Genomic DNA, 22,182 nt, shown 5'->3' with positions numbered 1-22,182 from the left:
TGGTGTAAAATCCTTAATGATTAAGACTTTTCCAAGCTTGAGTTGAGCTTTTACTTTCGTGCAGTCAGTGAAGACTGAGGTGCCTGTTTGTCCAGAAATTTGCCTGGCTGTTCCTTCTAAAGGCAGGACTACCCTGTAGTTCTGTAGCCAGCCTGAAATGCTGTGCTGGGGGAGGTGGGGAGCTGGCTGAGCAATACAACTGTTTGTCAGAGATGCCTGCACCAAGCTAACACCGTGCCTTTGGTGGGAGTAGTAGATTCTTAAAGATAAAAATTCCTGATCTGGTAAAGGATTAGGGTGTAGCTAATGAAGTAAGAGCCAGCAAGAAGCAGAGCTGCCTTTCTAAAGCAGATACTTCTGGTGTACCTTTGTTTTTACTCGCCTGTACCTTAATTATTTCTTCCCTGACGCTTTTGTTTCTACCTTTTTATATGCTAAATATGGAATTTGATTTTTCTAAGCTGCACCTTCTGAATTCCTTTGCAGGTTGATGCAATAAAGGAAAAGGTGAAAGTTGATTCTTGTTTTCCATCTTTAAGTCTGGAGGACTAAGTCTAAGGATTCTGCATGAGTTTTTTTCTTTCCTATGTTTACTACACTGCTGCTACTGCTTTTTCCCCAAACAAAATATCACTAAAGCATTTGCAAATTGTTTAACTCTCACTAGCTAGTGCTGTAGGAGAAAAGTAGATTCATTTGCTACTAATAAGCTAATAGATCCTCAGGAAGGGCATACAGGTGATCAGTTGGATCACAGTCAGCCTGGTATTGAAACAACACACAAATACTTACACAAGTGCTATTATTTGACAGCCAATCTGACTGGAAGAACCTCCTACAACGAGAAATAAGTCTGTGAATCCCTAAATCAGTCTGGCATTTGCTGGTTGAAGGGCTGTGATCCAGTTCCTGATCTCTGGACCATGACTAATGCGTGCTGTCTGTAGGCAGAGTAGATACTGGCTGCTTCCAGAGGGACTCTTCCTCACTCAGGTGTCAGTTCTCATGGTGCTGATCTAATCCACACAGTGCTCTAGTTCATGTAGCAACTTAAAACTTCAGCTGTTACACCAAGTCTGTGGTTCTCCTCCCTGTAGCAAATTCCTAGTAGTTGTCCAAAAAAAGACTGCCTTCCAAGCTCTTCAGCTTCACTAAACTTCTCTTGCTACCTCATTAAAAAAATATATAAAAATGGTAATGCTTATTGCTCTTCTGAGGCTACTCCAGGGCTTGCCTTTTGCTGTGTAACTTTGACCTTCAGAAGGGCAATCCAAGGTTTTCTGTCCATCTGCTTCCCTACAAATGCCACCGTGATCCTCCTTAGCCCGGGGGTCAGGCCTAGCAGGAGTTTTCCATTAATGTGGTTCAGCAGAGGGCAAAACCAAAATGACAGCTTTGAAGATGGACTAAATGCAAAAAAAAAAAACCTGCTGGTTGTAAAGACACCACTGGAACTCAAGGCTAACCTAAGACACGTAGTGTAAGGTCCTTCAGCAGCTAGTAAGGAAAGTAGGAGAGCGTGTGTGTGAAAAAAGGAAATTGAACTGCAGTGTTTGCATAAACGACGCATGTGTAGCAGTCATTGCAATTACATCCCACTACTCCTGAAGCTCCAAGGCATTGCTGTGGGCTGCGTGTGGTTTTTTGGGGGGAGCCTGTATGGCAGTCATCTTCAGACCTCACTCGTGCTTCAGTACTTTTGCCTCTTTTTCATGCACACATAACACGATAACATTGAATGCATGTTACTTTTCCTCTGCAGCTTATTGCAGTCCCTGTGGAAAAGCCTTTCAGTCAATCTTGCTCCAAGTGTGTAGGGCCCTGAAGCTGGTGATGCTCAAGCAAGTGGTGTAAGAACCATCCTTCGGGCTGGCTTCAAACTTGAGCTTGTTCTTGTCAATATTTGTTGAGCTCTGAAGGGAGGCATCAAAACTGGGTCCAAAATGCATTGAATGTTCTGGGCTGGAGGCTTTCCAAGTGTGAGTAAGCCAAATGCCCCTGCTTAGTAGCAAACTCAGCACATTCTCCTTGGGTTTGCATCTCTAAACTTGTGCTTCTGTGTTCAGTGTGTTGCTGTTCTGAGTTAAAAACAGTGCAGTTCCCAGCACAGTGTGTGGAAATGAGTCTTGGAGCATTGGATGTGATCCCGTGCACTTTGGCAGCAGCAAGCCAGACTGTGGGAGGCAAGCACCAGGCTGGCCATGGAAGCCCAGCCACTGAGGGAACTCGAGCTCAGGACTTCTGCCACTCCCTGGAGTTGTGCCTCAGCTTGAGGTTACAAAGGAACAGGTTTATGGAACACACGTTGTAACTCACAGCTGAAAGGAGGAGCTCACAGCTCTTGGAGCTGCCAACTGATATTTGCTCATGTAGCACAATTAAACCCAAAACTCACATGGGAATGTTGTAGCTGAATAAATAACACTGACCCTGTGTAAGTGCAGGAAACCTTCAAACTCCTTTATTAAGGACACGAATGAAATGAAATGTTAATTTTGTGAGTTGTATTACTGTCTTTCAAAAGTAATTGGCATGATTATCTCTGACTTTGTTCTAAATCTTATCTCTCAGGTAAAATACCAATACCTCATTTTGTGGTTTTAGTTTCAGGGCCTGCCTTAGACTGTAGAAATGCTGAGTACCCTAGGATCTGTCTTAGAAATGAGCAGTATTTCACTACAGAAGAAGTTCCTTCTCTTGCCTTTCTGTAGGGGTGGGCAAACAGCACCATTGCACTCGCAGTGCAGCAGTGAAGCTGGCCAGGCTTGTCTGTTACTGTGTGTAAAGCTGGAAGAATTGGAGTATCTGTGGGTTTAGGCTGACTGCCACACAGTTCTGGAGTGGAAAAAGCAAGTCTTATACACATGCATTCTCTGCATTTGAACTTAAATTGCATGAGTGAATGGGTTTGGAAAGTGAAATCTTGAGGCTCAAGTGACATGTCGGATGCTATTGCAGTCTGCTCTATCCAAATACAAACCAGATTACTTTGCCTCAATGTCACCTCCAGGGAAACTTCTCCAGGTCTGGGCATTATCTCGGCAATGGCTCCAATGCCAGAGGTCTCCAATTGAGACTGAGCTCAAATCTGTGTCCAAAGACTGTCCAGCTCCAGTCCAGTACAGAACCTTTTGTACAAAGCTTCAGCCTGGAGTGAGCTTTCAAAGCAGTTGAAAATCCCTCCATGAGGGTTTTTTTCAGGAAACAGACAATCTTGACTGCACCAGTACCAACATTGCTACTTGAATTGATCTTAACTTGTAAATGGTCTCCTTTTCTTGATGGGTGTTGACATACCACTAAGGCTTTTCCACTTCTCTGCCACGAATAAGTACCTGTTTTGGAGGAGATTTCTTTAATTGTTGGTCTCAATTCCAGGTGGATAAACTGGATGCATCAGAATCTTTGAGAAAGGAAGAGGAGCAAGCTACAGAAACACAACCTATTGTTTATGGTAATGCTTTAGTTTGTGTGTTATCAATTACATATTTCGCTTTTAAAACAAGCCTTCCCTAATCTTGTTTTTTTTTTTCCTGAGGAAATCCTGGGAAATGGGAAATGAAATCTTAAGGAATGTGTTCCAAAATGCTAGATAAGTGCCAGTCTGGCTGCTGAGGTGGGCTGTGGACTGCAGAATTTAAATTGTCCTGGCTCCTTAAGGAAAGGTCTACAGGAGCTGTGCTATTCCTGACTTCCAGCAAGTGCAATATGCTTTATATCTAAAGAATATTTATACCTACTTTATACTGGGTATTTTCTTTATATTCGGGGTATTCTAGTAAGAGTTTCTTCATATACTTGAGTATTTTTAGCCATGTGTTGTGTCCTGAGATTTTATGGGAAAACACCCGCTCTGGCCCTGAAAAAGCCCGGTCCAGGTCAGCAGGGATTTAGTGGTGAAACACAGCAAGACGTCCTGAATTTCAGGCATTTTGCTGAGTGATTTCCCAGTTGAGGAGGAGTAAGATGCCCGTTGTGTGTTGCAGGCCAGCCCCAGCTGATGCTGACAGCAGGACCCAGCGTGGCAGTTCCTCCACAGGCACCTTTCGGCTACGGCTACACGGCCCCTCCGTACGGGCAGCCACAGCCCGGCTTCGGCTACAGCATGTGAGATGCAGCACAAGTCAGCCTGGAGCAGCAACTTTTCTTACTGAAACTCCACCGTCCCTCCCCGCTTTAACTCATAACAGGGAAAAGCAAAGAGTTCTGCCTCGTGTTCTTGTAACCTTTATTTCATGAAGGACTGTTTTTTCTAGCGCAAACGATTTGAATCACTTCTGTTAAATCTTTTTTTCACATTCCATGTCATTTAGACTTTTACTTTGAGAAGGGGAATAGTTTAAACGACTTTGTTCAAGTGGGCTTTTGCAGGACTGCTTATTACCATTAAGTCTATTGTGAAGATTCTGATCTGCACTCTATAGTGTTACACTCTAATATTGAATCTTAAGTTCATTGTATGTGAGCAGCTTACGGTATGTACTGTCTATTCTAAATGCATTTAAATCTCACTGTATATTTGGAGAAAGCTAAAGCCAAGATACTTGTATTTGACCTTGCAAGACTGCTGACAAGAGACAACACTAATCAGCATATCCTCCCTGGGTTGGATTGCATAGCTCTAAAAGAATTTAAAATGCGTACAGACAACCTTGCCTGACTTAAAATGAGTAAAAGTTTTGGGTTTTGTTTTGTTTTCTTTTTTTTCCCTTAACCTATGCAGGTTTTTCCAGTTATGCATATAGAAAAATGCTAGTGTCTTTTTGCTCACTCCATATGTAACAGATGACCTTATGTTGTGCTGTATCCTGTGCTTTTGTGGGACATTCCATTCAGGAACAGAGCACCATGATTCCAATCTGTGTATTTACTAACCCTGCCCTGAGGTTTGTGTATGTTGGATATTGTGGTGTTTTAGATCACTGTTTTGAGTGTACAGAAGAGAGAATTCAAGCATATTGCTGTTCAGTTTTGTTTGTGCAATTTGAAATTACGCAATTTAAAAATAAATTACTGGACTGTGGACATGCTGCATAGTGGTAGCTTCACTTTACTGTCTTCAAAAAAAGGACCTGTGGACTCAAACCAAGTATTCCAGTGCTGGTCGTGTGGGGCAGTGCAGGTGTGTGCAGCCAGGGGTCTGAGGGGCCAGCAGCAGAGCAGCAACGGGGACCAGTAGCGGGGTCTTGCACTGAGGGAACAATACAGGAAAATATGTAATGCTTTTTCTAGAGAAAGATTATGCCAGAGAGAAGAAAATATAGCACTTTTCACCAGTTGGCTGCACTGTGGTCAACTCCAGCATATTCGACCAGATGATACATTAGGATTGTAGTAGGGTGTGCCAGTTCAATTGAGATCATGTTCTAGGTATGTAAATTGCCTTAAACATATTTAGCTTCAAATAAAATTGACTTAAATGTTTCTCTATGAATACTGTCATATTTGAGTGTAACGAGTCTGACAGCAAGGGGCACATGTCCAACAGCTCTAGAAGCTCCTGTCTCTTAACCAGGAGCCACACTGGGCGTTAGGATGCAGATCCCTCTTCCTCCTGTGAACTCCACAGTTGTGCTGTGATCCTGGGGCACTGCAGCACTTCCATGGAATAGGGGCTGGCAAGGCCTCACCTGCCCCAGGCTCTCTGTGGTCAGCAGGGGTGGAGCACAGGTCTGCAGTGAGCCTCTCAACAGGATTATGAGGTGCAGTATAAAAACATTTCCATCCTGTGTGTTTATTGGCATCCCAGCCCCTCTGCCATTCCCTGTGTGGATGGCTGGAGATGGAGATCAATCCTGTTCTCTCTCCTACAAACTCTGCACAACTCTCAGCTGGAACACGTGGCTGAGAGGTTGGCAAAAATGCTTAAAAGCACAACTCTCACGAAGTGTACAAGTAGAATTTTCTGGAACCCCCAAGGTGCTCTGAACTGCAGTAATATCTATAACAGGGTGCTTCCTTCAACCCAGGAGTGCCTGTTAATCCCAGGATAACCAGGATTTAAGTCTGTCCCTGAGTGCCCAGTTGTTTATATGGAGGGTAACTCCCCACACTTGGTTTAACTGCACATTTTTGCACGTGTAGGAGCTGCACGAACCCTTCCAGAGGGAAGCTCAGCTTACAGCTGCTCCCCACAACTGTTCACTGGGCTGCAAATCCAGTTGAACTGGTCAGCCTGGTAGCAATTACAAGTTGTTGAAGCAGTTTGGGCAGGAAGTTACCCACAGCTCCAGTTCTTAACTGCTTCAGCAGCTGAGCCTTTCTGAATTAAACAATGTATTTACTACAAAAAACAGGCATGAAGAGCAAACTTACACTACCAACCAATGTGCAAAATCCTCAACCAACTGCACAAGTTGGAAATTTCCTGGGTTCCTTCTTGTGCCAACTCTGCTTTCCTCAACTGCCCTCAGCCTGGAATTTTCTTTCCCCCTTTTGGAACACAAGCTAGAGAGACTCACGATTTACAAATTTAAATCTTACAAAACTTGCTGATTTTATTAACCGTGAGGGAAAATACGGAAAAAAAACCCAACTTGCATTTTTATCCCTTCAGTACTGACATACATGAACACATCCAGGTCTTTTTGGTACCAGTTTAGAAGAGTTTAAGGTGACCAGAAACTTTATCTATGACATCAGCTGGTCCTGGTCCGATCCCAAGGACTGTCCTGGAGCCTGGAGCTATCTGAGTACGCCCAGCATCCTGTATCAAGCTCACAGTCAGCCCCAGGCGCTTCGCCTCAGCCAGGAGCTGCACCAGAGTCTCTTCATCCGGAGCTTTCAGGACCACTTTAGGTTGTCCACAATATTCCCACTGCTTCAGGAGCTCGGGATCCCTTTTGTGAACCTGCTTGTAGGCAGAGACAGCAGCGTGGGAGCACTGCGCTGCTACTTTGCCCTTGCCCATCTTCAGGTCGTTGCGGACGATCAGCACCAGCTTGAGCTCCCCAGACTCTCCCATGATGTCGGCCTCGCCCCCCAGGCTGTTGGGAGGCTCTGGCATTGTTCCAGCCCCAGGCTTCCTGCGGAGCCTCCCCCGCATGCCCCAGCCCAGGCACACGCCGCATGCCACTCCGATGATGACTTTCAGGAAGTCGGACTCAAAGAAAACAGTCATGGTGGATTTTGGAGACTGCCTCTGAAAGAGGGGAAAGGCAGAATTTACTTGAGCGTTTCTCAGCTTCTGAGAGCATTTCGTGTGCTCTCATCTGGTTTCCACTTGGTTATTTGAAGACAAAACGTTTGTTAGAAACACAAAGGAACAGTTCTCCAGACAAGGCTTTCTGACTGCTTTGACTCAGCAAGCAGAGCTAAGATAAAATGGCAAATTATCATAGAATCACAGAATGGTTTGTGTTGGAAAGGGCCTTAAAGTTCACCTGTCCCACTCTCTGCCATGGGCAGAATACCTTCAACTATCACAGATTTATCCAAGCTCTGTCCAGCCTGGCCTTGGACACTTCCAGGGATGGGGCAGCCACAGCTTTTCTGGGCACCCTGTGCCAGGGCTTCACCGCCCTCACAGAGAAAACATTTTTCCTAATATCCAATCCAATCCTCCTCTGTCAATGTGAACCCATTCCCCCTTGTCCTGTCACCCCAGGCCTCTGTAGTAAATAGTCTTGCCCCACCTCTCCTGTATGTTCCCTTCACGTACCGAAGGCCACAATTAGGCCACCCCCGGAGCTTCTCCTCTCCAGGCTGAACACGCCCAATTCTCTCAGCTTTTCCTCATGTCAAAATTACACCTAGAAACGAGGAGAGAAACATTGAAATACGAGAGGTTTCAAGCCAATACCCCCAAATTCAGCCGAGGAGCGGGGCCGCCTCCAGCTCCACCGCGGGCCCTCGGCCCCGGCCGCGCTGGAGCCCGAGCGAACACGGAGGGCAAAGACCGAGAGGGGAGCGAAGCGTGCGGGACCCCGCGGCCCTCGGGGTGGGCATGAGGGGGCCATGAAGGAGCATCCCCCTCATTTCTCACCTGCCTCTCCCGCCCGGCCGTGCCCGCCCGGAGGTGACGGAGCCGCGGCGCTCGGGAAGTGACGGAGCCCGGGGCGGGACGGGGCGTGTTGTGCCGGGCCCAGTTCCGCGTTGTGCCGGGCCCAGCGGAGCTGCTGGAGCGTGGTGAGTGCGGGGCCGTGCTCGGGGCTCTCCTGGCGGGCGGGGGTCTCGTTAGCGGCCCCTCAGCGGGACCCCTCAGCGCTGCTCGGCTCCCCTCAGTGCTGCCCATCTCCCCTCAGCGTTGCCCGTTTTCCCTCAGCGCTGCCCCGCTCCCCTCAGCACTGCCCATCGCCCCCTCAGCGCTGCCCGTCTCCCCCTCAGTGTCGCCCATGTCCCCTCAGCGCTGCCCATCTCCCCCTCAGCGCTGCCCCGCTCCCCTCACGGCTCCTCCGGCTCTGAGGTGACGGCGGCAGGAGGGGACTCCCGGTGCTGAGGGAGCCGTGTGGGAGCCGGGGGGTGGCCGGGAACGCTGTGGAGGAGCAGGGTGGGAGGTGAGGCTGCTGCTCGCCGGCCTTGAGGGCGAGAAAGGAGCCGCTGCCATCTCACCCCGCTGGAGAGCGGCTCTGCTCTTCCAAAGCCCCGGGAAGGGTGGGATAGACCGGCCCTGCTGCGGCCCAAGGGACGGTGCCTGATGACACAGGGAGAAATCCGTCCTTTTCCCTGCGGAGAGCCACATAGCCGTGGCCTTTGTCTGCTTTTCCACTGGAAATGTGCTGTGCTTTCCCGGCTGGGTGCTCCCTGCATACCCATGGACTGCCTGGGGTTTGTGGCTGTGAGGCCCAAATCCACGGGAATATTTCTGCTGGCTGGGGTTAATTACCTTTTATTCTGGCTTTTATTTCTTTTGCCAATGTCATGTGGTGTTTACGGGAGATGATAAAGCAGCAAGGTTCCCGTTTTATTCCGGTTTTGCCTCTCAGACGCTTGGCAGGTCATGTAGGTGACCTGAGGGAAGGGGTGATAAGTGTGTTTGGTAGCAGCTATTTATCTGTAAAGTGCTGTGGATCCAGGTTATCCCCTTTCAACTGCACCTATGGCATTTCTTCAGGGTTTTCTCCTGCCCTTGTTTTCTCTGCTCTGTGCTTACCAACAAGTGGCTATCCTGGTTTAGTTAATGGTGACAATGTGGGTTGAGGTGGAGGAAGTGTGGTGTTATTCTTTCAGGGTTGTGTTTGGGCAGTGGATTTTGGTGCTGTTTTGCTGTTAGGAATTCTGCTCTTTTAGAAGTTGTTTCACCTCAGTTTGATGGAGGGTTCTCGTGCTTTGTAACACCTTATGACACACCTTATACATCAGCTCTTCTTAATGTATTAATTTTCCCATTGAAACAGTCTGTGTTATGTCAGTCCTGCTTCTTCCAATCCATTATTTCTGCAGCATGGAATAGACTTTCCTTTATTCCTTGTGGGATAAGTGACAGTTGTAACGATGGCTTCATCCCCTGTTTTCAGATGAGAGTTTCAAAAGCCAGTTTCCAGTTGTGCAATGGGAGGTGAGCTCTCTTATTAGCCTGAGCTTTGTTTCTTGTCCTGCTGAGCTGCTGAGACCAAGGGTTTGTAATTGCTGTGAGGAAGGGTAGGAGGAGACTTGGTAGCTTTCAAGTGGGTGGTAGCAATGAGGAAGGAACAACTGCGCTCTTTCCACCTTAAAGTTTTTTTTCTAAGTTGTTGTCTTGGTGTTCTGAATGTCATAACTGCCTCTGTGTCTGGTGAAAAGCTCTCTTTAGGGTGATCTGTGCCATGCTTGGAGATTTTATTTCTTAAAAAACTGTGGGTTTAAAACCAAAAACCATCCTTATAATTCCTGATGTATTGTGATGGGAGGCAGAGTTATCTGCAGGTTGGAACTTTAACTTCTGTTCCTTGTGGACGAGTGTGAGCTGGGTGGACTTTGCTGCTCCCTGAGGACGAAGGGCACAGCCTTGAAGGTGTTGCAACACTGAGCTTTTCGTACCAGCTTCAAACAGTCATGGGACAGCACCAAAAACACCAAACCTCGCTGGTTTTGGTGCTGCTTGGACCAGAGGGGGCCAGGAGATGTTATTAGTGAGGCAGGCAGTTGTTCAGGGTATTTCAAGCTTATTAAAAGAATATTTTTCTTTCTCCCAAGCTCAGAATTGGCCTCTGTGAACCTTGTCTGGGCAGTGTGTCCTCACTGGATGGCCAAGTGTGAAATCTGATTTGGCTCCACTTAGAGACTGTTCCTGTGAAAAGCAGAATTTGTTATCTCAGGAGCTTTCTGCCACTCTGGGCTTGGTCAGGTCCTTGTGTTCATCCCTTTTCATCTGTGCTGTGCCTCCTCTGCATATCCTCTTATCCCTGGGTCTCACCTTTTCATCTATTTATTGTACAGCATCTCTACTGCTTTATTACAGCCCCTGATTCTACTGCTGGATGTTATCAAAATTCATGTTTCACCAGGAAAAAAATACACCAAAAAATCAGTTTAATATATGTGGCTTTAATGGCAGGGACAGGACTTTCAGTTAACTCAGAAGAAATTGCATGGCATCCCTGAAGCTCATGTTACAACAGTCTTTCCTAAAAGGCATCCCAAAGTCTTTTTGGAAAAAAATAGGAATTTTAACTGTGAATTCTAAGATGATTTATTTGGGTAGGAATTGGAAAATAGGTCTGGTGTACAGAGGCATAACCCACAAAATGGAAACCTGTGGTCTTTAACTGAATTACTTCTCCTTTGAGGAATTGAACTATTTTAGTTAGGAAAACATTTTTAGTATGGGAATAAATGCACTCATATCAAAATAACCCATTATAACAAAATCTGTGGAGATTTGGAACATCTTTCAGATGTGGCCTCATTTATTTTAATTGAAAGCTTCCCAGGAGTGCTGAAGAACTGGGAAAAAAAAATCGAGCAGTTACTTTTTCAGTTTTCTGTCATCTTCAGGAAAGTCATTAACCTCCAAGCGAGGGGCTGTGTCACTGCAGTGTCACATGAACAGTGTTCTCTTGCTCTGTAGGGGCAGCAGCTTTGCAAGAGGAATTGCTTTGGGCTCGAGTGCTGCAGAGCTGAGGACCTGGTTGGGCTCTTCCACCACCTTCAGATCCTGGAGAAGTGGTGGAGAGGGAATAACTGTGAGGAGCTGGAAGGGGTATGTAATGTTTCACTTCCAAACTGATCCCATCCTTCACCTGAATGTGTTCTGTGCCAGGCAGTCTTTGGCTTTCGAGGGAAAGTGCTCTCCAAGCTGTTCCTTTGCCAGGGAATTGTTAACTTATTCTTTCTGAAGAGCATGTGATAACTGGGAAAAAAAAAACCTCCTCTCACAGATGTGCAGCACTGTCTAGATTAGTGCAATTCTTCACCCACCTGGAAAGGCTGGATTTTAATCCTTTTTTCTCCTTATTGTAACTGAAGAACAGAGGTGTAGAAGAAGAAGAAGGAATATCAGAAAAGTTGAGGAGAAAGAAGCAGCAGGATTGGAACATTTGGCTTTAAATGCAAGAAATAACTGGAAATGATGTGTTGGTGAGGTGGCTGGGGGGAACAACAAAATGCCTCAAACTCTAAGTCTGGTTCTGGGAGCTGTGTGAGCAGGAACTGATGGAGATGAGAGTCAGGGCTCTTTCAGTAAGAATGGTAAGAATTAGTGATTCAAACTGTCTGGGAGAGCAGTGAGAGATGAAATCAGCTTCCTTGTTGTTCCAGCACCCTGGAAAGGAGTCCTCCAAAAATCCTGAGTACAGAACATGAGTCCACATTCTGCTCCTCCAGCTGAGAGTGCAGACACCCAAGTGCCTTGTCCAAAACGGGTTCCTTTTGCATAAGAGCACCCAACACTTGGGTGCTTCCACAGCCTCCCCAGAGCTCCAGAGAAGAGACTTTTGTCCTTTTCTCTGATTGCAGAGAGCAGATACTGCAGTGCCCAATTTTGTTGTGTTCTCATTCTCTGATAGCTTCTTTTGCTTTGTCTCACTTCTGCTGTGAAGTGCCAGTCACAGTCACCAAAACCTTTTTTGTTGATCAATTTGCATTTTTGACTAGCAATAATTGTCTTTTTATGCTTCATGTTTTGGGTTGCACTAAAGCTCAGTGGTGTATTGTGAGCTCTTTGTTCAGCCCTACAAAGCAGTTCTTGTGTGAGCACAGCTCTAACAAATGATCTAAGCCATCCTGATACAAAAACTGCCCACTGTTGTTTTCCTCGCTCTTTCAAATAGTTTATTTTTATGTTTGCTGCTAAGTACTCCATGTAGTAGGCAAATTTATTTTTAGAGATGGGCTCTGTGTCTTTCTCAGCATCTGTCAGAAGTGAATTTCTGTTTAGCAGATGGAATTTAATTTCCTGTGATGAGCTCTCATGGATTGGGTGTAGAATTGAGAATATGGAGTGAGTTAATGAAGGATAACTCCATTTGGGGCACACTCCCACTCCAATTAACCCCTGTGGGGAGGCATTAGTGCAGGACTTCTGCTTCTGATGGGCATCAAGCAGCACAGCAGATCAAGGGTGCTGAGCTGAGGATGTGCATCCTCCAGTCCCTCTGCTAAGATGCTTTAAGTATAATTAGACTTGGGTAAACCAGGGAGGTTCTTTTCTGGAGCCAGGAAGGGTTTGCAGCCCCTTCAGCCCTGCCATGTGATAGGTATCCCATCTTCAAATCAGCTGTGGTTTTAAATAAGAATTTTTAAAGCTTTCCTGCAGAATGGTTAAACTTTAAGACCATCTTGACAAGTATTTGTCCTACAGAAATGTGGAAAGGGATTATTTATCTGCTTCAGTGCAAACATACTTGAGGTGGTGTTATGCAAAGCTAATCCTGGATTAGTGCCTTTCCAAGCAGGCAGGGTAAAAGTGGCTCTGGCAGTTGAGCTCCTGAAAAAAAAGCTGTCATGCCTTGGGAACAGCACACCTGAGAGCCCCAGAGATGCAGGGCTTTTATGGATTGCACTGGAATTCATGCTGTGCACAGCCTGGGCTTTAGCATCAAACATGGAGAGCAGTTGGCATTGCACTAAATGAACTTCCTTGGAGTGTAATTAAGCTGAGAGCAGAGACCAAACCAACTGAGACTCTAATTTTGAAGGCTGGATTTGCACATGTGAAAAAAGATGGATTTCCAAATGAGGAACGTGCAGCTTCCACTGAAATTTGTAGCATTTTTTTTCTAATCTCTGCTATATTTAAGTCAACAAAATGTGACTTAAGTTCCCTAAGCCAGAGCACTTTTTTTAGTGTTGCTGTGTGTGCTCAACAGCTCTGGATGGCTTTTGCTTCCTAAGCAGCTTTCTGTGAACATCAGGTTTGCTGTGTGTGGGTGTGTAATTTAAATATTGCCCTCTGCATTTTGAGCTCTGTGTGTGCAAATTCATGTCGAGTGTACATGGCTATGTGTGTATATAAACCTCCATTGTAAATGATCATAAATACTTATTTAAATATAGATAAAAAGAAGCACAACTGAGTGCAGTCAGAAACAAAACACTCCACTGTCCACCTGTCCTGATGGAATTAAGGGGTGGCTGAGCATTTGATCCTGATATTGCCATAGCAACTGGGCTGTTAACCTCAGCTGAGGACTGGGGGAGCTCCAGAGTGTCAGGCTGCTCTAAACTCACCTGGGGAGAGGGAGAGGTTCACATTTCCCTGGGGTCTGAGCAGTCCTTGGGTTGCAGGTGATGCTGTAGAGCTCCCACTGCAGCAGCTCAGCCTCTTGTCCTTGGCTGACTCCGGAGCCCTTGGCATTTTACAGCTTTTGCAGAGGTGTTTTGTTCATTTTTTAGGCGGTTTGGGTATTCTGGGGTTCATGTTGCAGTGAGTAGAAGCTGTGACATGCATGAGATGAGTTTCTGTTGCCTTGTTTAACCAGATTTCTGTTTCTGCACATGTTGTGTCAGGGGGAGGTGTTGGAGAAAGGGCTCCTTCCTGAGACCTCAATGCTTTTAACTACTGGATTTTAACTAAAACCTTTAGTAATTAGATTCTAGCTAGCAATTTTATCTGTATTGCTAGTAATGCACAATGCTTGTACCTGTTTAGAAAAACACCTGTCTAAAACTGACTTGTGAGACCCTGGAAATGTCAAATACAGCATCTGAAATCTTTGAACGTTTAATTTAAAAATTTGTCAAAATTCTTGCAGTCTGAATCCAAGGGGTGATCTCACTCCTGTTTACCAAACCTGAGTTGCTGCTTGGCTCTTAAGGCTAACATAAATCAATGGGGAAGTATTTTTCCTGTAGAACTTTAATTTCTTTCACTAGACAGTTTTATATAACCTGTCATTTTAATATTGCATCACTTTTCTTTCCAACAAAAGCAACATATCAAAACCTGTAAATCAAGTGTGCTTACAGGGAGAAATACAATGTAAATAAAATTCTTTAGCTTTGTAGGACTCTCTTTTCCAAATAAAACTCTAGAAACTGTTTTAAGATTCAAGAGAGGGTTTTTAAAACAAGGAGTCTGACTGTTTTTTCTCTTTGTGTTTTATTGCATAAGAATTGTCAGCTGTTCAGGTTTGGTTTTTTTTAAAGAAAAAAAAAAAAGGCAGTTCTTGCAACACTCTGGTTTGTGCTGGCTCCCATTTCTTGCATTATTTACTCTCCTGAATAAGGAAAACCACATCTGTTCTTTTGGGGTTTTGTTTTAGGGCTGATCTTTCTAGAGAGAGCCTGAACCAGCAGAGAGCATGGACAGTGTCAGCAGAGCTTCCATCAGCAAGCTCTTGTCCTGTGAAGACTTTGCCTCTTGTGCTTCAGAGGCAGCAGGCTGTGCAGAGCAGGAGATGCAGCTCTGTCTGGGTCTAGGTTAGCACACTCAGGGCTAATCTGTCAGCCAGGGAGGTTTTTGACACCGTAACAACCTGCAAAGCTTTAGTGCCAGGAGGAGGAGCACACCTGAAGCAGCAATCTCAGGATGGAAGTGAGGTTTGTACGAAGCTCTGCTGCTCCTGGAGCCCAAACAGTGGGTTGGGTCGTGGAAGGAGTTTGTTTAATGAGCTTTTGTTCAGCTGTTACAAGTGAGGGAGTTTTGTCATTTGAGTGTAAAATTTAGAATTATGTAGGTGGAAATGTTTTAATCTTTGTCACTGCGGGGATTGAATCACTTTCTCCTGTTTAGTGGTGTAATGCAGGATGGGTGTGAGTTACATTTGGAGAGCTGCTGGGTGTTTGTGGTGTCCTAACCAGAAACACATCTTGTCCTTTTTGGGTTTCTCCTGCTCTTAGATCCCCACACGTGAGTGATCTATGAAATGGCAGAGAATGGCACAGACTGTGACCAGAGGCGCATAAGAATGAGCAAAGAGCAGCACAATGGGAACTTCACAGGTAGGTGGAAAATCACTTTGTGTTCTCAGCTTTGTGTTTGGGGTGTAAAACAGCACAGGATTGAAAAGGAATTGATTTTGGAGTCACCTGACCTGGTGAGTGGCACCTCTGCCCATGCCAGGGCTGGAATGAGCTGGGCTTCAAAGCCCCTTCCCACCCAAACCATTCTGGGATTCTGTGGCTTTATGCCCACATAATGCAAAGGGCCTTGCTGCCTGAATCCATCTTGGACACCTCAGTCAGCTCTAAACCTGAAGGATTTAGGATTTCAAAGCCATGGAAGAGATCCATGTATTTCCATTCACACTCTTTTCCCCTCCCAAAGTTCTTGATCTGTGGTTCACATACATTAAGCCCCACAAAGCTGACATGGATACCAACAGGGGCTACAACAACAGCAAAAAAAACCCTAAAAATCAAACTCTGTTGGCAAATGTGTGGCTGTGGAAGTCAGGCTGTACAGCCCCACCCTTTGGCGCTGAAAAGTCAGTTCTTGGTAATAAAAATCTGTTTTACACTGGGACAGATCCAGTTATTAGTCTCCCAGTTTCTAGCTGTTCTGTTGAAATTCAATGTCACTATAATTTATTGGTTTCAGTGATAAATTACCAACAAAACAGTTTTAACTACTTCACCTCCTGCCTCTCCTGTGTTTTTCCTGCTGGTATGTCTGAAGTAGCCTGGGGTTAATGTTTAGAACTCATGAAAAATAACCTGAAAACAGTTAATGAAGATTTTTTGTGTCACTGGATAATCTGTGCTGTGTAGTAAAGCATGGAAATTATAATCATCTTTATTTGTTTCCTGTCAGCTTTGAATGTGCCAGTTCCATATTTAATTAAGTTTTGTAATCAAGTGATTTCTCAAGTTGTGTGCAGTCTTACACCATTGTCTTTTACGACCTTTTACTAAAAACAAGGTCATAAAAACAAGGTTGAAGCATTTTTATTACACATATTAAATGAAAAAGATTAACTGCATGTTTGTATGTATGGAACAAATTAAAGCCTTTTACTTAAAGACTTAAATCATTCTGTAACTCTGAGGGAATGTGAATCTTCAGTATTTGCCAGGATTTCTGTTAGTTCATCTTAAGCAAGTGATTTTCTAGCTAAGGAATACAAAATTAAGTGGGCTGTGTGACTAATGAGATCTGCAATTTTTATGTAAATATCAGCATCTGATAAGGCAAAATGTTTCAATTACTGGAGTAAGACTGAAATAATACATCTTGGGTTACAATATGCTGGAGATCAGATTAGATTAATATTTTAAATGCAACAGCTTTTTAAAAATCTAAAATGTATTAATATTATTACAATGCAAAATAGAATACATGTGTTGTGACTGTGTAGTAAGTGATGTTTAAACAAGTTTGGTGTCTCTTTGGAAACAAGTGTATTTTTTCATTGTTTACTGGTATTATTTTTAAAATCTTACTCCAGAATTCCTTTTCTTTAAAACTTTAAAAATTATTAATGCTCATTAGCTTGACAACCTTTGAACAAGCCATTCTATGAGAAAACAGCTCGGGTTTGAGGTTTTATTCATTTTTGTTGTGAGCACAAAGTAACACCTTGGTTAGAAAAGCCTTTTTGTGAGCTCAGTGCCAGGCAGGGCTGTGCCCCAAAAGCAGCTCCTTTGCACGGGAGGGGTTTGGGAGAAGCTGGAGGCTCCTGGCTGAGAGGGCAGGGGCTCCTCTCCTGTTACACCGTGTAATTCCATCCTCTGCAAGCAGGAATAGCTCTGCTGGAAAAGAACCAGCTCCGAATTTCCGAGGGAAATGTCCCTGCAGCAGGTGCTCAGGTCACGTTTGACTGGAGGTGCTGGCTGCTTTCAGCTCCTGGGGCAGTGCCCTGCAGAAAACCTGCTGGAGGTGCCAGGCCTGGGGCACTCTGCTTCCCTGGGTGCCAGGGGGGAGCAAACCACAGCATTCCCTGGATGTCACCTCGTTCCTGAGGCACTGGCAGCAAATGCTCTGGGATCAGGAGAAAAGATGACCAAGAGCTCACATTAACTTCCTAACAAATGAAGAAAAAAAACCCCTCCCAAAAAAACAAACAAACAGCAAACCAACCAACCAAAAAAAATCCCATCCTGCCAATCTGTGCTTTTACTCTTTTAATTTTTTTGCTTTTGTTTTGCAGATTCCTCGATGCTGAGTGAGCGGAAGCGAAGGGAGCGAGAGGAGAGGTTGAATATTGTACTGTGGAAAAAACCGCTTGTTACCTTGCAGTATTTTTGCCTGGAAACTCTAATAAACTTGAAGGAATGGACCATAAAGTAAAGATCATTTCTTTAACTTCTACTAAGCGTTCTGGGCAAACCCATGCTCTGATTCAGTAGGTCATTCTGACATCTCACTTTCCCTGATGATTCACAACTTGAAAACTGTTTTTTTTTTTCCAGAGAACATGTGTATTTTTGTCCCTTAAAGGTGGCTGCTGGAACATCCCACACTTGTAGCCATGCTTTCAGACCTTCTGCCTAAATTACATAAATGCAGTAAGGTGCTTGGGGGAGAAAATGGCAAACTGCCTTTCTGAAGAGTTGAATATTCCAATTTAAAAGAGTGGGACAGTGTTTAGGGATCCTTAAGGCAAAGGGATATTGTGTTGTGGCTGCAGTGTTAAGCACTGACCTAATGCAGGTGTTGGTATCACTGAGTAATCTTCAAAGAGCTCAGCCAGGGCAGAGATCAGGGTTCTGTGGAGCTTGCAGTGATGTTTATGATGCTGTAAATGAAGCTCATTTGCTTCTCTGTGGGCCTTTTTACAGCAGGAAATGATTTATTAAAGCACTTTCCCTGAGTGTTATTTTCACACTGGATAAAACCAGCTTTTATTCCAGTGAGAGAATTTGTGAGGAGCAGTTCTGCCATTCCCTCCTAGTGCTGAAATGCAGAGCCAGTTCTTAAGGCACGAGGCCCGGGGGTTTAGGCTGCCAAAACATGAGCAGAGTTTGCAATGAAAATGCCAAGAGCAGCAGCCATGCAGTGCTTGTGTTGGTAACTGGGCTCTGTTGTGCTTGGGACTGAGCTTACAGAGCTTTTCCCAGTCAGGATCTAATGTCACCTTGGGTGACTCCAGCTGTTGGGCTGCTCCTCTGCAGAGCTGAGCTGAGCCTGGGCTTTGCTCACTCCCCCTCTGGGCTAGGCTGGAGGTGCTGGCACTTCAGATTTACTGACAGAAACTTCTGGTTTCCATTTTCTTTTGAAATTATTTGTTTGAAAAATGCCAGGTTTATGTAGTGTAGTCTTAATTCCCTTCTACATCCCCCAAAAAATCCAACCCCCCAAGCCTATTTATTTTATTATGTGCATTCTTTTAACTACCATCAGGAATTGTCTCTGAGAACTGTTTTACTGACATCTGTAATTTCTGACAATATCCAAGCGTTTGTTTAAACTAAGCAGAAATAACATTTGAGGATTTATTTTAAGACCTCAAATCTTATTTGGCTTCCTAGACATCCAATTCTGTTACAGATAGCACTTGCCTCCTCTGCTGAGCAGCACATTCAGTTGTCTGGCACTCCCCTGACAGAATCTTTACAGAAAATAACCCTGACTATTACAAGCTATTAAGTTGAGACCTCAGATTGACTCTTAATGATCTCCATTGCATAAATTGTGTTTTGAGTGACAACCATTTAAAAATTCAATTGTTATACTAATGTAAGAAGCACTAACTTTAATTTTAAAATATTTTGAGTGCTCTTTTCAGTTTGCTTAATATGAAATATTTGTGACTGTTTTCCTGTATTAGATGCCTCACATTTCTATTTTTCTGTCTAAATAGATAAGTTATGTTCATAATTTGCTATTATACTCTGGGAGTTTTAAGTTATCCTAGGACTTGGTTTTTTATATGTAATTAGGTGACAATATAATAGTGTTTTCTGGAAAATATTAAATGTATTTCCTAATCTGTGTGTGGCCACATACACATCAAGCAGGAAAAAAGCCCAGTAAAACCAAACTTGCTCAAAAATTATTTGGTAGCAAATTGCTTTGGAAGACACTTTTCTCCCTTTACTGACCTAATGCTTCAGAGTTACCTAAAATATATTTATTAAATTTGGAGCCTAATTTTAATAGATGAGGAGAAACAAAATAATGTAAAGATTTGTTCCTGGGCCTGTCACTGTGGTTCTGCCCAGCAGCACAGTTGGAAATCAGCATTTCTGAATTCCACCCAGCTCGTCCTTGCCCAGGGCCAGTGCAGGGCCTGCTTTGCTCTGTGCTTGGCCACAGCTGCTGCTCAGGGCCTGGGTCTGACTCTTGGCTCCAGAAGCTGAATTGTTTTCAGCTTGTGTTTGTTTTCAGACAGTTACTTTGTTTTTCTTTATTAAAGAAAAAATAAAATATGCGTGGCTGAACTTTGATCTCGCTTGACAGCGACGCAGAGATTTTTCCCTAAAGAGTAAAGGCTCCCCAGATCTTTCCTTGGGAGGTTTACACTGCTGCCATTGTCCCTGCTGAGCACATGCAGGCAGCCCCAGTCCCCAGAGGTAGCTGAGTGACTTTGAAATGCACATTTCCTGATGAAAATCCCTAATTTGCCATTTGTCTTTAAGATTGTGGCGGCGGCGAGGGGCCCTGGTGTTTGTGTTGCTGGCACTGGCAGTGCTCACAGCCATGTACTACATCGAGGGGACACATCAACAGGTACCCACTGTGCTTCCCTGCCTCCCCTCCCTTCCCTGGGCTGGCAATTCCCTGAATTGTGCTGGGACCTCCATCAATTGATAATGTATCCTTCAAACTGCTCGCTGAGGTTTTGTTTCTCAAGTCTCTGTTGGGTGTGCACGAGTTGTGTTTCAGAGGTGGGGAGGGATGAGCTGTGCTGTTGGATCTGTTCTGGTGGATCTGGAGGTGTCTCTTCAGTTCCTGAGTGAAGCACACCTCGGGTGCTGCAGCACTCCTTCCCAGCTGCTCTCAGCAAGATTTTAATAGTGGTGGGAGCTCCTGAGTCGTGGCAGAGCTTCGTGGTTCCCAAGAAATGATTCTTGTGTTTCTGTGGAAGGGTGTCCTGCCCAGCTAGGACAGGCACATATAGAGATATAAAATGATTTCATGGTTCTGATTCTATTTCTGGTTCTGTGATGCTTCTCACTGTTTACAAATGGTCTTTTAAAGGCTTTGTGGAGCTTTGGTGAACACAAAGCCTGGTGCTTTTGCAGCACTGCAAGTGTAAGACATGGCTTAAGCTCATTGATGGTGCTGTCTACACCTTCCCTTCCCCATTTCTCTTGGAGTTTCAGATTTTCCTGGAGGACATAAAACCCTTTTAAAAACCAATTCCAACTGATGGCACAGCTCTGAAATGAGCAGGTTCCCAATTCCAGAGAACTTGCTTCTATCTTTCCTGCTGTGGTGTGGCACTGCCTGCCTGAGGGATCTGCAGTTCTGGAACCCAAGTCCTGACTTCCCAGGTTCCCTTGAGCCTGCTGGGAAGAAACCTGATCCTCTGGGACTGCTGAGGGCAGTGTCACCCTCAGGTGACAGCAGCTCCCTGTTGAGGAGGTGTCACTTGGCATTTTCAGGGTGTCCTTTGCCCTGGCAGGTTGGAGCCTGGATAAGAAGTTTATCTGGTGTAAACTTCACCTTGGTGCTCTTGGTCCATGGATGGTGTAAAGTAGTGTCCAGAACCTGCTGTGACTTTCCCACATCCCCTCATTCCTGGCAATGAGCACACAACCAACATTTTAATGTTTTCTTCAAAGTAATAAACCTGCTACTCAGTGCTCCAAGATACAACGTCCAACAGACTCACTGGGAGTGCAGCTGATTTTATTCCTGCATTTAAACTGTTCAGACAATTCCCTGAGCTGTCTGGGCTTTACTTGACACTGTCTGGGAACTGCTCCTCATGAGCCTATTCTGGATTTCAACCTCCTACTATTGAACCTGAATTTCCATCTATCTCCTTGGAAACTTGCTGATTCTAAGATGTGGGGAATTTTTCTTTTCCTCTACATGTCTGTGCTGTTACTGTAATAAATTGCAAATAGAAATATTTAGGAGTCTATTTCAATTGCTATAATCCAGATAAATATCTGTTTTAGCTTGTAGCTTAATTTTTCTCCCTTGGAGATACCAAAATTAATATTATTTTTTTTCTTGTTTGTGACTTTCCTTGCTCAGTATGTGCGGTACATGGAGAAGAAGTTCTTCTGGTGTGCCTACTGGGTAGGATTGGGCATTCTCTCCTCTGTTGGGCTTGGAACAGGTCTCCACACCTTTCTGCTCTACTTGGTAAGGATATTTTCACACCATGTCATTCCTGAATGGAGTACTTTAATTGTTGCTTTAATAATTTTCTGAACATTCTGAACATTAAATACATCTAAAGTTGGTGCTCTGGTGAATGCTGTTCACGTTCTACACCTTGTTCTGTAGTTTGCAAGCTCTGTGTTTGTTGAGCTGTGGATATTGGCCTGCTGTTGGTTAATCTTCACTTGGAAACAATGAGCCAAATCTGCAAGGTCTCTCCTCTAATCTCCTCATGTCAATGAAGCCTGTTCTACTGTGTGCAGCTCAAGTGTTTCCATTTAAAATTTTTCAGAGCGTTTTTTTAGTAGCTTAAAATGATCATTTTTCTAACTGAAGCCACCAAAACAGGCAGCTGGTTTAAAGTTCAGTCTGTATTAATTTTGCTTTAAAAAAATAATAGCAAGAACAGTATTTTTCTATGAAGATAAAATATGAAAATTTGCATGATGTTGTTTATCTCAACTTAGCTATGAAAGTCAGGGAAATGTTTGGGTGTGTTTTGCTTTTGGCCATTGGATTAGTTCCTGGGTTATGAAACCACTGTCCTGGATTCAAGAAAAGGATTCATGGCCACAAAATAATTAAAACCAGTTCATGCAACAAAT

The 22,182-nt window shown here is 44.4% G+C and overlaps 3 protein-coding genes across 6 annotated transcripts in view; 2 read left to right on the top strand and 1 right to left on the bottom strand.

Annotated features, from left to right (window-relative positions):
* CLTC (clathrin heavy chain) overlaps positions 1-5,025 on the top strand; it is a 29,707-nt gene extending 24,682 nt beyond the window's left edge. The window contains exons 31-33 of one of the 2 annotated variants that reach the window (XM_088177205.1): positions 487-507; positions 3,379-3,454; positions 3,987-5,025. In XM_088177205.1, coding sequence (XP_088033331.1) covers positions 487-507; positions 3,379-3,454; positions 3,987-4,111 — 222 coding nt within the window. In that variant the 3' untranslated portion in view covers positions 4,112-5,025. The remainder of the gene's footprint in view (positions 1-486; positions 508-3,378; positions 3,455-3,986) is intronic. The other variant, XM_014876452.2, reaches the window with a different exon arrangement.
* A 1,446-nt stretch (positions 5,026-6,471) lies between these two features.
* Positions 6,472-8,044, bottom strand: PTRH2 (peptidyl-tRNA hydrolase 2). The gene is made up of 3 exons (XM_014876457.2): positions 7,985-8,044; positions 7,661-7,751; positions 6,472-7,141 (listed from the first exon to the last, which is right to left on the bottom strand). The coding sequence occupies exon 3, from the start codon at positions 7,118-7,120 to the stop codon at positions 6,599-6,601; it is 522 nt and encodes a 173-aa protein (XP_014731943.2). The 5' UTR covers positions 7,121-7,141; positions 7,661-7,751; positions 7,985-8,044; the 3' UTR covers positions 6,472-6,598.
* VMP1 (vacuole membrane protein 1) overlaps positions 8,038-22,182 on the top strand; it is a 59,750-nt gene continuing 45,605 nt past the window's right edge. The window contains exons 1-6 of one of the 3 annotated variants that reach the window (XM_014876453.2): positions 8,038-8,127; positions 10,988-11,119; positions 15,199-15,300; positions 17,448-17,583; positions 19,879-19,969; positions 21,449-21,559. In XM_014876453.2, the coding sequence (XP_014731939.1) occupies positions 15,225-15,300; positions 17,448-17,583; positions 19,879-19,969; positions 21,449-21,559 (414 nt within the window). In that variant the 5' untranslated portion in view covers positions 8,038-8,127; positions 10,988-11,119; positions 15,199-15,224. Of the gene's footprint in view, positions 8,128-10,987; positions 11,120-14,594; positions 14,899-15,198; positions 15,301-17,447; positions 17,584-19,878; positions 19,970-21,448; positions 21,560-22,182 lie in introns of those variants that run through there. The other 2 variants (XM_014876454.2, XM_014876455.2) reach the window with 2 other exon arrangements.

Source organism: Sturnus vulgaris, chromosome 21 (assembly GCF_052056855.1).
Source record: "Sturnus vulgaris isolate bStuVul1 chromosome 21, bStuVul1.hap1, whole genome shotgun sequence".
NCBI lineage: Eukaryota > Metazoa > Chordata > Aves > Passeriformes > Sturnidae > Sturnus > Sturnus vulgaris.
This window is presented reverse-complemented; position numbering and strand designations above follow the sequence as displayed.

Coding starts and splice junctions, on each gene's coding strand:
- PTRH2 (XM_014876457.2), bottom strand. CDS start 7,120: ATGACTGTTTTCTTTGAGTCCGACTTCCTGAAAGTCATCATCGGAGTG.